The sequence below is a fragment of the Aricia agestis genome, chromosome 20, assembly GCF_905147365.1.
Source record: "Aricia agestis chromosome 20, ilAriAges1.1, whole genome shotgun sequence".
Classification (NCBI taxonomy): Eukaryota; Metazoa; Arthropoda; class Insecta; order Lepidoptera; family Lycaenidae; genus Aricia; species Aricia agestis.
Window position 1 is genome coordinate 9,296,626 of NC_056425.1, and position 14,950 is coordinate 9,311,575.

The following is a 14,950-nucleotide window of genomic DNA, read 5'->3' on the forward strand; positions in this document are numbered from 1 at the left end:
CTAACCGATTTTATCTTTTTAATTAATATTTAACAAGCACTTTATTAAACGCGTTACAATGCCATTACAGAACTTTACTGCTGATTAAGGTTTCTTAATTATTATTCAAACGATAATGCCGTACACAGTTTTAGTTATAATCACCTATAATTTAAGTTGATGGCCAATAAAAGATAATATTAATTGAAAATATAAATTAAACACGTATGCCATATGAGATATTATGTTTCATGTTCTTGCAACATGTAGTGTGTTTTATAACCTGTATAAAAGCGCGAAGCGCAGGATAGAGGGTTGACATTGTGAGTTTTCTTATCTTTGATATTCTATGGGAGTTACACAGCTCTAGAAAGATCTAAGGGCCAGGCCAGGCCATAACACTGCGTTGCGGCGTCGTATCGCAAAAACAACATCGCACAGAAATGCGATTTTTATCGGAAATGTCGCTGAGTTCGCTGACACATCGCAAATTTCCACGATGCGTTCAGCGACGTCGTAGATTTTTACGATGCGGCACCGCAACGCATTGTTGTGGCCTGGTGATTTGAACGACGACGCGACGCAGACACTTTTAATTACAACGACAACGTTGAAAGTTGAAATGTCAACGATGTATGGATGGACGTACCTAGTGAGGACTGTCAACGCCATCATCTGTAAATGTAACCGCTTGGAAGACATATGAGACTGTACAGCTCTTCTCGAGCCACTCAGTGAGGCACCTCACTGAATCGGCCATAAATCATAATAAAGAAGAAGAAGACTATAGTGTGGTAAATGAACGTTCAGTTTTTAAAGACCCATTAAAAACCGAATAGTTGCAATGTCACCTGACCCTTATTATTCCTGCGCCACGTCCCATCTACGTATGAACTTGTTTACATTTTATTGCAAAATTTCGTGCGTATCCATTAGCCTTGTCCACACTGTGCCTTTTTCTGTTCGTCAAGGGCCTGCGTTATAGCGCAGTCAACAGCGAACGTGAGGCATGCCCGCGACGCATGCCCTCTGACCGTATCCAAAACTTTCGCTTTGTTATTAAAAATGACAGTTGGCGTTGCGTTCGTTGACGCATTCAACTATTCAATGCGCCAAAACGAAAGTTGAATGAAAGAAGATGACGAAAATTGAAGACGAAAGCGCATAACGGACATAGCTATTCGATTGTTTACTTTGAGTCTAGTTTTAACTGGACAGAGGACGTCTTGGTTAGTGTTTTATTTTAGTTTGTTTACTCTATTTCGCCAGACTAAACTGTTATATTTTAGTCTTCCACGAATTTTATGAATGAAAACGTGAATCATTAAAGTTTTCATTAATTACGAGAAACGGAAAATGTCGAGGAAATCTGTGATAACTCCGTAAACTCGATGTGATGAAAAGAGGAAAAGTTTATAGGTGATTCTCTGCCAAATAATCTTAAGATTATTTTGGGTAAAACTGCTTCGAATTGAAGAATTTTTAATCTTAATAGCTTTGGTAATATTTTTTTAAAAGCTTGTTATATTTTTGCAAGTCGATAAGATTAATTATATGTACCTGTAAGTGCACCAAATGCATTTTATGCGTTTACAAGATTACGGCAAAAGGATGATGTTTTATGTGATAACTGAATTAATTATTACAGTTGGGACTTGGGGCTCGGGGCAGACAATGGTAATGATGATATAAGATGATGATGACGACAAAATAATAGGCGTAACAAATACGTAACCCTCATATTTTCGGGATGGCAGTAACCGGGGTGCGGGATACCTCGATATCGTGGTTTCCATGGCACGAGATTTTCCGGGATTTTAAGGTACCTAGTATCCCAGGGGCCAGGATCACATAACACGGAACGCAGAATTTCCCAAGATTATGGTCACGGGTTTTTCGAGATCTAGGTACCGGAATGCAGGATTCCTCCTGGTTTCCAAGGCACGTGATTTCCCGGGATTGCAGTTTCCAGAACGCAGGATTTACCGGAATCGCGGGACCCAAGTCACAGTATCCCGGGATCGTGGTACCCAAGTCACAGTATCCCGGGATCGTGATACCCAAGTCACAGTATCCCGGGATCGTGGTACCCAAGTCACAGTATCCCGGGATCGTGGTACCCAAGTCTCGTGATTCCCCGGGGTGTTACGGCCGGTTCACGGGGTTTCCCGGGGTCAGGGCGCGGGCACAGGAAGCTACGCAGACGGCGTTCTCGCCGACGCATAGCTAATGCCCAGGTGACCTCGACCTTTCCACACTTAAACATTCATGGAAAAAGCTGGCGCCCTTTTGAAGATAAGCTTAAATTGCTTTACAGGCTATTTACAGGACATTGAGTCCTTCCAAATGACATTTGCTTGCCTCGTTGCAACTTGCAAGTCATGTTTACCTTTGGTAAAAATTAAATGAATTAAAATAAAGTTTTCGGATTATGACATTTTCTAATTTCCAAATTCACCACATTTAGAAATTAGAAAATTTATTTTTTATTTTGCAAAGTGAAGTTGCATGGCTAACACGATTTACCTTTTATAATAATAATCAAAAGTTAATTGCAGTGCATAATACATGTATTATGCACTGCAATCTAAGCTTTAGTTTAGGCTCTTAACTTTAGGGCTACCGCCGACCAGTAAATGAAATACTTAGTACATTACGCACCTAGGGCAGGAAAATAAGAAATGTCTCAGATCACATGTAAATTGTAATTGTTGGCCGAGGCGAAGCCGCGGGGTCAACAAACATGTGGTCTGAGGCTTTCTTATTTACTGCCCAAGGTGCGTATACTATTTTTCTCATCGACGGAGGCGGAAAACGGCAACATCGGTAAGCGCAGCAGGAAGAAAGTTGACGTTTTCTGCCCGGAGGTGAGAAAAATATTTTTATTTAAATTTTTACAACTTTTAACATTAATGCAGTTTAAAGAAAGTGCAGTAATGCAGTTTAAAGAAATGTTGGATTTTCTCGAGTTACAACTCGAGAAAATCCAACATTTTTCAGTTGTTTAAATTCATTTTAAGGCAAAGTACGTAAAGAAAGAATTGTTTCGCTGAGGATAAATTTTGTTGAATTACTTACAAAGCTTTTAACGGATAAATGAAGCAATAAAAATTAGGTCATGACACCTGTTTACAATTAAAACAATTATTTAATTACTATTTAATGTCAAAGTAATTTATTTAATTACTATTCAAAATAAATATTTTAAAACCATTTGTAAAGTTTATTTTCAGTAGACAGAAGTTGAACTATAGAAGTTATAGTTATAGTAATTTGCACCAACTTACTATAACTATAACTGTAACTTTAACAATAACTTTAACTATAACTACAACGCAAAATGTCAAATCTTTGGTTAAAGCAGGTTAAAGTTAATAATGGACACCACATTTAACGATAACCATAACCGCTCAAACTTATATCGAAATTTTTCGTGCAAATAATTGTAACCACGGAATAATAATCGTAACTACATCAGGCATTTTACGGGTAATTCATTTTTTATACTCTCAACCCCATTAACAAAAAAAATAAACCCAATAGACATCTGTCAAATTCTGTGGTCAAAATTAAGGTTAAAGTTAAGTTAGTCTTAGCCCTTAACTATAACAATAACCCACTCTTAATAGCTGGCAGCCCTAGAACGCTTCCTGCTTTTTAAAAGGTTTTCAGCACGCGACAATTATTTTGAACGTACGAGTGACACACGTAGATCCACTAAGCTTTAGACTTGCTAGCATGGGCGTACCCAGGATTTTAGCTGGGGGGGGCAGCTGCATCCCCTGCCCCAACCTGGGTACGCCCATGCTTGTTAGTTTGATTTATTTCAGCAGTAGGTTTAATAAGAACTTAATGAAGCCACTCAGACAAGGACAAAATGATATAGGTACTTACAAAAAGTTTCGACTTTTTTATTAAGTACTAAGGGAATAGAAAGTCGTATTACGTGTTTAAATAGACGAATAGGATATCCATCAAGTTTGAAGGGGTAACAAACAGATATCCATCTGTCTGTTTGTTACTCCTTCAAACTTAAGCCACTCAACCGCTTTTGGTGGGTATAGAGTCCCGGGACATAGGATGCTTTTTATCCCGGAAAAATATACGGTCTCCGCGCGATGCTAATTTCTGCACAACGGAGTTGTGGGCGTTTAGTATACTTATTCATACGATAGTCTCTTTAACAGTCTCCACCAGGGGTTCCCAAACTGTGCGCCGCGGCGGCCTGGTGCGCCGTGGCGGCCTGGTGCGCCGTGGAAAGGCAAGAGGGGCGCCGTGAGTCGATCCTTCATCATTATCCGAAACCACAAATATTATAAATTTAAATCATAATATTAATTAATAATTATGTAAAGCAGGTAGATGATTAAATATTTGTTTATAACTATTTACCTGCATAACCTAAATATTATAATCATTCAAGGTATTTATTTATGTATCTTTTTCTAATAGCTAGGTAGAGTAGGCCGCGCCGCCGTGACAAAATATTTTACGTGTAACTGCGCCGCAGGCTGAAAAAGGTTGGGAACCCCTGGTCTACACTGTAAACACTACACAATATTCTACTGTAACATACTACAATGTTGTGGCATTGTATGCTAAATTCAAGCGTGAATCCAATTCCGAAGACACTTTTACTCATTATTTAAATGTAACAAATTGTGTTTTGTTTAATTCTTGCAAAACTTCTTGTTTCAAATGTTCATAGCAGATTGCATAAGTAGCAACTAGCAATCACAAAACTCAAAAGAATCTGGAAAGTAAAAAAACAAATTTTCCTTGACCGTACAAAATATAAGTGCACGAATTTTGACTATAATTTTTAAACAGCTAGACTGGTCTTATTTACTAAGTTCTGCCCAGTCTAGCTGTTTTAGTTTTACTAGAATTTTTGCATTGTGAAATTTTTTTATCCTTGAAAATGTAGAAAAACTGAAAATGCAACTGCGTTTCTTTTTTGATCCAGTATATTTCCGATCAAATGATATTCGCATGAAATATAAAACCAACAATATTGACATTTTACCAAAACACCATTTTGTAGTTTCATAGGATTGGCTCAAACAAGTAAGAAAGCTACATCAATGTTGCATTCAAATATGTAGTAGAATTTCGGTATCAAGCGTTATTTTAATCGCATTAAAGGTTTTGCACCTTCCCATCGAAAGCTTAAGATGTCTTTTCTCAGTTTAATTTGGCAGAAGTATTTATTGTATTTATTTTGCTTAGGTTCCGAAATAAAAACCAGTGTGATAGCCAGTGCTTATGACGTCTTGGACTCGACACCATATTGTACGTTGCCACTCCCACTGGTGAGACAATAGATTATACCACTGCAATGTTTTCACACTACAGACAGGACCAGCATAGACGGTAAACAAAAAGTTTTGTTCAACGTTTGACAACGTTTCCATCAATATTCTAATTGACGTGTGCAACATGTCGGTGACTTCCATAATGACATTCGAACAAAGTCATGTACACGTCAATGCACTGGCACATTTTTCGGAACAAATCATTAGTATGGCGTCATGGACACTCACCAATAACATAGTAAAAGGAGGGGAAGTAAGTTATCTTCATACAAAGTCACCGCGCGCGGCAACAAAATTTTATTGTGTGCCGTGTGGCGAGTGGCGACTGGCGACGCATTGATACTATGGCGCACACATTCAAGCCGCGCGCGGTGCCTTTGTATGAAGATATACTTTTACTATGCCAATAAACTGGGTAATATTTCAGAACACTCCCCGTATTTACTAAACCTTAACGGTATTTACTGAGACGTTTGAGACTTTATATTCCCACAGATGGACAAACAGACGGCGTTTATTTGTATTACTAAATGTGCTCGCTGCAAGATTTAGTGACGAAATGCAAACGATATTCAGCGCCTCAGCGGTATACCTCTCAGGTGTCCAATTCTCGTTATTTCAAATCTCGGTTCGACGAAGCTGCTAGTGGCACATATTTTAAGTAAGATTCACACATAACCGAAATATTATGTACCATATTATGGTTTTGTTTTTTTATGAAATAATGGGCAAACGAGCAAACGGGTCACCTGATGGAAAGCAACTTTCGTCGCCCATGGACCAGGGGTTTCCAAATTGTGCGCGGCGGCGCCCTGGTGCACCGTGGAAAGGCAAGAGGGGCGCCGTGAGTCGATCCTCCATCATTAATCATTATCCAAAACCACAAATACTTTAATATGTAAAGCAGGTAGATGATTAAATATATTTTGTTTATTATTATAATTACCAACCTGCTTTTAACCTAAATATAAAGGTGTTTATTTATGTATATTTTTCTAATAGTTAGGTAGAGTAGGGCGCGCCGCCGCGCCGTGACAAAATATTGTGACATGTAACTGCGCCGCAGGCTGAAAAAGATTGGGCACCCCTGCCTTATTTATATATTGGGGGGTATTACATTATCATTTATATATGATCATTTCTATGATATTATATAGGATCCAATATATATGATCATTTGATCATATCTGTATATTACATTATCATATTTTATTGATCCAATTTACGTCATATGTGGTTTCAATAGCCAATGGAGAGCGCTAACGCTGACAGGTATTGACGTCAGGGTTACTAGATCTCAGAGAATTCGATTTGTCAAAAGACATCGTCATTTTTAAAATGGCTTGTTTTTTGTTATTTCAGCAAGATTATCCAAGTATATAATTAGAAAAATAATTACATTACATTATTTGAAACATATTAACAAACAAGAAATTAAAAACTCTTTTTTATATTAAATAACTGGCAACACCTATTTTTATGACCGTATTGGATCCAATCTCTCAGCAAATGTCAAAAATCTATGATCAAGGAAGAAATGAATCATAATAATATGTCTATATTACATTATCCAATATCATTGACTCAATGATCTCGGATCCAATATATATGATAATCTAATATCCCCCTTACACAGTTAGGTACACTACACTTACTGCCGTAGTCCGTTCCTTCGAAAAATATTATAAAAGAAAATCATTATTTTATTTTTCATTTTTAGTCATATCCAAAAACTTGAAGCTTGTAAAAATAAATCACCATAATGTACCATCGTAAAACATTTATTTTAATTTTTAATTTTATATTCTAACAATATTACACTTACATCATATTATATTTTAATTATTTTAAACAGATATTTTCAAAGTTACCAAATAAATAACAATTATTCTATGCTCATTACAACCACAACACAAACAAATTGTCTATACTCTAATTATCATCATCATCATCCTCAGGTTGAAAGGCTTTCGCGGGTGGCCTCAACATTTTTGTCTTCGAGGCCAGCCGGAGCGTGGCCGGGCCAAGAGTCTTGGACTTCGGGGGTGGAGCAGGCCCCGCGGTGGAACCCAGGCCAGCCTTACCTTCGTTGCTTATTAGTGGAATCTGAAACAAGAGAGGTAATGTTTAGGAATATCATATTATGTATATGTCGCAGCCGACTGGTTTAAATAGCCGTTCAATCAAACAGCTAGCCCTTTGACTGAACAACGCCATTCAATCACACGCCTAGCTTTTATATTGAATATTTTAGTCGCTCAAAACGTTCAACACTACAGCTGATTCAAAAGCCGCCGTCTAATTGAAGTAGTTCAGCGCGCACCGCTGCGGCGCTAGGTGCGTTTTATTTACAATATGGCGTCAACTAGCAGGTGTTTGTTGGTGTTTGTGGTTGTTTTTCAGAAAGAAAGTAGTTAATAAAAGTTACAAGTGTTATTAAAGAGACAAAAATTGTGGAGGCACATACGAGTGAATTAAAATTTAAACAAATATTCGAGGAGAAATTACGGGCCTCCACCGAAAGGGCGGTTCGGGGGGCATAGCCCCCCGTCAAAACAAAAACAAACACAATCCAGAAAGTCCAAAAATTGGTTAGGTTAGGTTAGAACTTAGACCACAACACAGAGGGAGCCGAGCGAGCGCAGCTCCTCATAATTTTGAAGTCGGTGCCAGTTCCAAAAGTTTCAAATATTCTGTCAGAGAACTAAAGATTCAGCTATCTGGTACCGACTTCAAAATGATGAAGATTGAGTACAGAAATAGTTGAGGTTTAGCCGAATTCGGAAAAAGGCACTATTAGATAGGAAAAATTATTTAATACTTTTTAGTTCATATTATAAGGATGTTATTATTGTTTTTACCTTGGAAGTCGGTTTTAATTTTTTGTTAAAAATAATAATTATATTGATAAGTGCATTTGTTGAATAAATAATAGTAAATTATTACAACTCGAGACTGACGGCGACCATTGTTTGTGCGACGGGATAGCGATGGACGTTGCCATGGTGACTTATTTAGTCACTTCAATAAAATAATACGGGCGAAATACTTTATATGGCAAGGAAACGTTTGCCGGGACAGCTAGTATTTATATGTGATAAGCTTCCAGCTACTGTAAAGTAAATATTTCCAAAGGCGGGGCTACAATTTACAAAAGCTAGCTACAAAGTCTTTCAAATCGTTTAAAAATTATACTAAAATGCGGTCCACTTTGCATATTTTCTGATGCAACATTGCGCAAATGCTGTATGAACTTTATGATTTAAATTAATGTACAGTCTTACAGTTATTACTTTATCTAATCTTATATCAATCTAGAGTGTGGAATGACAAAAACGGCTTATCAGCAATCAGCGGGACCGGACAACCTTTGCAGCAACATGCACTTTGCAAGTAGCTTGACAATGTTATAAACGCAAGTTGCATTTTTCAATTATTGTAGTAGCCTTGAATCTACGAGAAAGAATGGGCATTGTCCAAAAAAAAATCACATGTACTTTTTATATTTTTTTTCGTTAAAATAGGGTATTTTAAGAATATGAATTAAATAATTTTGAAATTCATTGGCTAGTTTTTTCTCAATAAATTTTTAAAGTTTCGCTCTGACGTCATCATCTGCCGCCAATTGACCTCTGCAAATGTTTTAAATTTCCTTTCAATCTTATTTATAATGGCTGGTTCGTCAAATGCAAGTTCTTATTATGTGAAAACTGATACGAGAAGCTTAAAAAATGTTCGAAACGTAATGTTGGTCGAATTTATTGCTAATTTAACGCCATTGAAGGTCAAACAAAGGTTAAACGTATTTGTTCAAAAATATAAGTAACTAATGGGTATTTTTTTCGTTTATATACAGAAAAACGATCACTGACCTTATTCCTCGAAATGTTTTTGTAATGAGCAAAATTAAAAAAAATGGACAATCCCCATTGCAACATGTCTAGACCCCTGAAAACGCATTTTAAGTTTAGAATAAATATACGAAAATACCTCTTTGCTATTATTTGGTAGATACCTAACTTAAAGTACCTCCTCGATAGTTACTAAAATCGAGCATTCTTATGTCAAGCTGCAATATATAGTATGAACCACCATAACGCTTTTCATACTGCGAAATGGCGAAAAAATGATATATTATTTTGATTTTCAGTCTTCACTACATAGTACTTAACTACCTAATAGCAATATATTATAATATGTCACATTATACTGTTCGGCCCTCAGGTTAGGCCAGACAAAATAGTGATTTAAATTAATTAGAATAGAGATAATAGAGATTCAAACGTAAGTTTTATACACATGCATGAAATTAGTAGAATTAGTAAAAAAAACTGAGTAACACTAAAAACATTATGTGTATTAATTATATTATTTAGTATCAACATTGTCCTTATGCAAAACCAAGGCAGGTCATTACTTAACAACAGGAACTAAAGTATATTAGTTGATTACTTGTTACCGAATTAATCCTATTAGGGGCGTCCACAAATTACGTGAAGTGTTTGGGGGGGTCTAGGCAAATCTCACGTAATTTTTTTCTCAACAAAATAATTCTAAGTACATATTTTCGTCCATTTCAACCATATTGTACGTATGCTTAAGATTTAATTATAAGCGTAATCGTTATACGACTAAGATCATTCACAAATTCATTCGAAAGAAAATCTACTGACTGCCTTAACCAAACGTTTACGTAAGAAACCCACATTTTGAAAAATCTCACGTTAGATTTGTGGGGAGGGCGGTTGAATAGAATCTCAAGAAATCTCACCACTGATTTTTTTGACCCACCCCCTCCGGGTGGGTCAAAAAAACACCTCACGTAATTTGTGGACGCCCCCTGATTATTAGGGTATGAACGCACACGTACAATTCTATTTTGGGTAATGTAATCATAGAGTATTTCCGTCCCAATGATTACTTGATTATTATAATCTCGTTCGTATTAGTTTGTCCTCATTTCACCTTAATTGGGGATTAATATGAGGAAATACATATTATCTTGGTCATTATTGAGATTTGAGAGATTAATATGTAAATAGATTTCTATTTGTTGACATCGTGTAGGTAATCTAAATTGGGGATTAGTACATAATATTATTAGTTCCATAGAGATCTATGTTACTTAGTAATTACCATATTAGTCTACTAGAATCAAAAACCGCAATGTCCAATAAAATCATTATTGGACATTGCGGTTTTTGATTCTAGTAGACTCATATTATACTCCAGCTGTCTGTATATTCAGTGCCAGTTTTAGCACTACCAGCGGCCAGCGGGGCTAAAATGGCTACATTTAGCAATTCCTTTCAATCCATTCAGCACATGAATTGTCAAAACTGTCGAACTGACAAATGTCAAATTAGTACGAATTACTAAAGTGCGGCGACAAGGCTTTAAATGAACGTGGGCCGGGGCGCTGCTGGTGAAGGAGAACTGTCAAAAATGACGTTTTTGTATGATGGCAGGCGGCAGCGTTAGTTCTTTTTTTCGCCACGTTCATGTAAATTGTAAAGCCTTGTCGAGCTTGTAGACATGAATTGCAAGCAGATTTCCATTTTGCATTAAAAAAATGAATCATATTATGTTTCATGATATGATTCTCCAAAGCGACCATTTTAGCCCCCCTGGGCAAAATTTTGGTAGCGCTAAAAAAGGCGCACCTTCTTGTTTGCGTTCCGTGGCCCATTTCATCTTTTTTAATAGTTTCAAATAATAATAATATAATAGTGGCTTTTATTTCTGAAATGCTGAGCCAGTATGATGTAATTGCTGTAGAGGAGAAGCACACTAAAACTAGTTACGTCTATTTCTAAGGTTCTAATTTCTTAATCAGGGTTTACTACAGAAGTTACTATGAAATGACACTTTATGAATTGTGTAGTAATAAAATCATAACTAAATAAAATAATATCGAATTATCGTCTGCGTAAAAGTAACACAAACATAAAACCCATGCGATAATCTTGTTCGAGCCTTTCGCAATTCTTGCCCCTGAGTCCTGACTGTAAGTGTCTAAACACACTAGGCCGAAGTTACGCGGCGTAAATTCCGCATGATTCCGCCTGCAATGAATTTTAAATTACCGATGACACACTATTCCGTCGCGTTCCGTCCGTATTTTGTATGCGTTTGACATTGCGGACGTAATCATGCGGAATTTACGCCGCGTAACTTCGGCCTAGTGTGTTTAGTATTTAGACACTAAATGTGAAATTGTGTCTGGCACCAGGCTGTATGTTACCCTCCCAAGCTTAAACGGTTGAACCGACTTAGATGAAATTTGCTTTGAGAGAAGGGAAAGGTCAGATAGTTTTGTTGCAGAAAAATGTACGGTTCCCGCGCGATACATAAACGTCAGCGCGATCGAGTTGTGAGCGTCATCTAGTTAGTCATACACAGGATAATAGACCTTAAAGATGTACACTCAGTCGGGAAAATTGCTTGCGTTCAGTCAAGATGATGATCCGATGATTCATGACGTGATACTCGTGGAAGACATGATAAATAAATGCGTGCTATATCATGGCGGCGGCAAAAAATCCGCCAGTCACTAGACCATTAAAGGTCGGCCTGTACACTCGCAGAGGACTAATGGTGCTACTGGAGTTTAGACTCCATGGTATCCTGCCACTGTATCAATGTAAAGGAACAGGGAAAGTTTAGACGCCTCCGTGGTCTAGTGGTTTAGAGCGCGGCTCTTTTTTTGACGATTCCCGCGTTGGAAACATGTTATTTCCAAGTTTGGTTAGGACAGTGCAGGCTGATCACCTGATTGTCTAACAAGTAAGATGATCCATGCGTCGGATGGGCATGTAAAAAGTCGGTCCTGCGCCTGATCTCTCGCCAGTCGTGTCGGTCGTCCGTCTCACTGAGTTATGAGAGTAAAGGAATAGAGAGTGCTCTTGTGTACTGCGCACACACTTGGGCACTATAAAATTACTCCTGCGTAGTTGGCCTGGTTTCAATGAAACCGGCCACCGTCACCGAAACCGGTAAGGGAGCTACTACTATAATGTAAAGGGGCGAGGCACTCGAAATCAAAATCCATACTAATATTATAAATGGGAAAATGCGTCTGTCTGTCTGTCACCTCTTCACGCCCAAACAACGCCTCTACATCTTTTCGAAAGACATTAGACAACTTTAAGACACTTTAGGGAAAACAAGAATAGTAAGCACAACCTCTTTTCGCTATACAGTGTGTAACAAAAATAAGTGATAATACTTTAGGGTGTGCCCAAACTTTTATATACAAAAGTAAAAAAAAATTTGGGTCTTTCAGCGCTGCTACTTTCACAGTGAACTCTATTCAAGGAACACATACACGCCCTAAAGTATTATCACTTATTTTTGTTACACACTGTATATTCACAACAATATTCCCAAAGAACAGGGCAATTATTCCGTTTTGAGAAATTGCAGATTAAATACATTAAAATATAAGGTATTTTATGCTAACCTTTCTAATTAACAAAAATCGAAGTTTCATGTGCTGTTGCCTTAGGAAAAATCATCATGCAAACAATCAAAATATTCTTTAAACGTATGAATCGTAATAAACATCTACTACGCATTTACTACGCCGAGTGTACACATAACGACAGACGGACAGTCATTAGCAGGGTTCATTGTCTAGCTCGGAGCGGTGAGCTAGACGGCCGGAAGTCTAGATTTCCTGTGCCTCAGACACCAGACCTGGTGCACCATACATGGCCGCTGTATTCCATACGGCAAACTAGATTAAGTATGTCTAAACATGGCCTGCAAAAACAACCATCTGCACGCGAGAAGTGAGTCAAAATATAATTAATACTTTACACCCAAACATTTTTTTCGTCCAAAAAAGGAGGCTCTATATTCGGCTGCATTGTTAATTAGACACTTATTAAAGACCGCAAAGCTCTACATTTTTGATGGGATTTATTAGCATAAGGCAGGGGTTCCCAAACTGTGCGCCGTAGAAAGGCAAGAGGGGCGCCGTTAGTCAATCCTCCATCATCAGACGTTATCCAAAACCACAAATGTTATAAGATAAATTTATAATATTATTATAAATAATGTTAAGCTGGCAGATGATTAAATATTTTTTCATTATTATTCAATCACTAAAGGTGTTTATTTATGTATATTTTTCTAATAGTTAGGTAGAGTAGGCCGCGCCGCCTCGACAAAATATTGTGACGAGTAACTGTGCCGCAGGCTGAAAAAGATTAGGAACCCCTGGCAAGGTGTTTTTGAGATTTTACATTTACTATAACTTCTAAATTTAAAATTATACCACATTGTAACTTTAAAATGTGTTTTTTTTTAATCTAAAAATATGCTTTTATAACATTAAAAACATGATACTGCTTAAAGATAAAACACTTAAAAGTATTTCAATCGACATTTTATGTTGTTGCGAACAAAAAAATTAACAGTTACGGGAATTTTTAATGAGGGTTCAGTCCTTTTTTAAATAAAATATCACTTTAACGAAACAAATGGTCCGTAAACGTTCATAATTACAAATTAATAACTTTTTTATCGTTTAACCTTCGAGGGGTGAAACAAATCAGCGGACGAAATAAAGGAAAAATGTTTTAGGGCCCTCTCAAATTTGATGGGCATCTTAAATTGTCAGGCCTTGTACCATGAAACTGTTTGCCGCCTCCTACTCTAACAAACGTGAAACGACGTTGTTAGAGCAGGACGCGGCATTCTCGTCCGATTATTTGAGTCTCAAAACAGTTTCGTATTAGTCCTACAGGCTCTAAGCGGAGTAGGTTCACACGGCACAATCCTGCACGTTTCCTGCACGTTTTTTACAGTATACGTCTTAACATTCATACGCCGATTGTACTGCAACAAATCGTGCAGTACAATCGACGTGTGACTGGTTCTATATGTATACATTGTAAGCGCCACTATTTATTCGTTAAGACGTATACTGTAAAAAACGTGCAGGAAACGTGCAGGATTGAGCCGTGCGAACCTTGTTCATCACCGTCCACCTACCGTCCACCGATAAAATGCCACTGTATGACGTAGGTTATAGGTTTCATTTTGCTCTACGCCACTACAAAGCTGTAGCGACATGGGTCGCTAGATTTTTTTTTTATTAGCCTATGCTATCCCAATGCTGGGCAAACGCCTTCCCCAGGGTCTTCAAATTGTCTCGCTCCAGCACCACCGCTGGCTGGTACGACTCCAGCTCATCGCGCTAACTTTTCCTAGGCTGGCCACGGGTGCGTCTTCCATATTGAGCTTACCCACTTTGTCGATGATGAGGGATGCATACGGGCTACCGCGGCTAACGTGGCCAGTCTCGCTAGTTTAATCTCGGTAAAAATTAAACCTACCATACCATTACCCATATAGCCTAGGACCTAGGTCATAAAGAGGCATTTTATCGGGCCAAAATAATCTCGTTCTCGGTGGACGGCGGCGATGGAAACGGCCTAAGCCCATATTGGTGCAGCACTCCCGGAATCTGTATATGGCAAGTTATGATTCGAGCGAGTGCGACAATGAAATAATTTAAGTTTAAGTGGCGGCAGTTCTTGTCTTAATATGGCCTTTATTTGACGTCGGACGCATGTTCATACGCACGACCGTTTTGCCACAGTAAACAAAAATGTGCTGGTTTAGCATGATAAAAATGCAAAGGACTA

The 14,950-nt window shown here is 37.7% G+C and overlaps 1 protein-coding gene across 4 annotated transcripts in view; it reads right to left on the bottom strand.

The window, feature by feature from the left end:
* Positions 1–7,140: 7,140 nt before the first annotated feature.
* LOC121737254 (angiogenic factor with G patch and FHA domains 1) overlaps positions 7,141–14,950 on the bottom strand; it is a 40,821-nt gene continuing 33,011 nt past the window's right edge. For all 4 annotated transcript variants that reach the window (XM_042128874.1, XM_042128872.1, XM_042128873.1 and 1 more), the window contains one exon: positions 7,141–7,400. In XM_042128874.1, the coding sequence (XP_041984808.1) occupies positions 7,227–7,400 (174 nt within the window). In that variant the 3' untranslated portion in view covers positions 7,141–7,226. The remainder of the gene's footprint in view (positions 7,401–14,950) is intronic.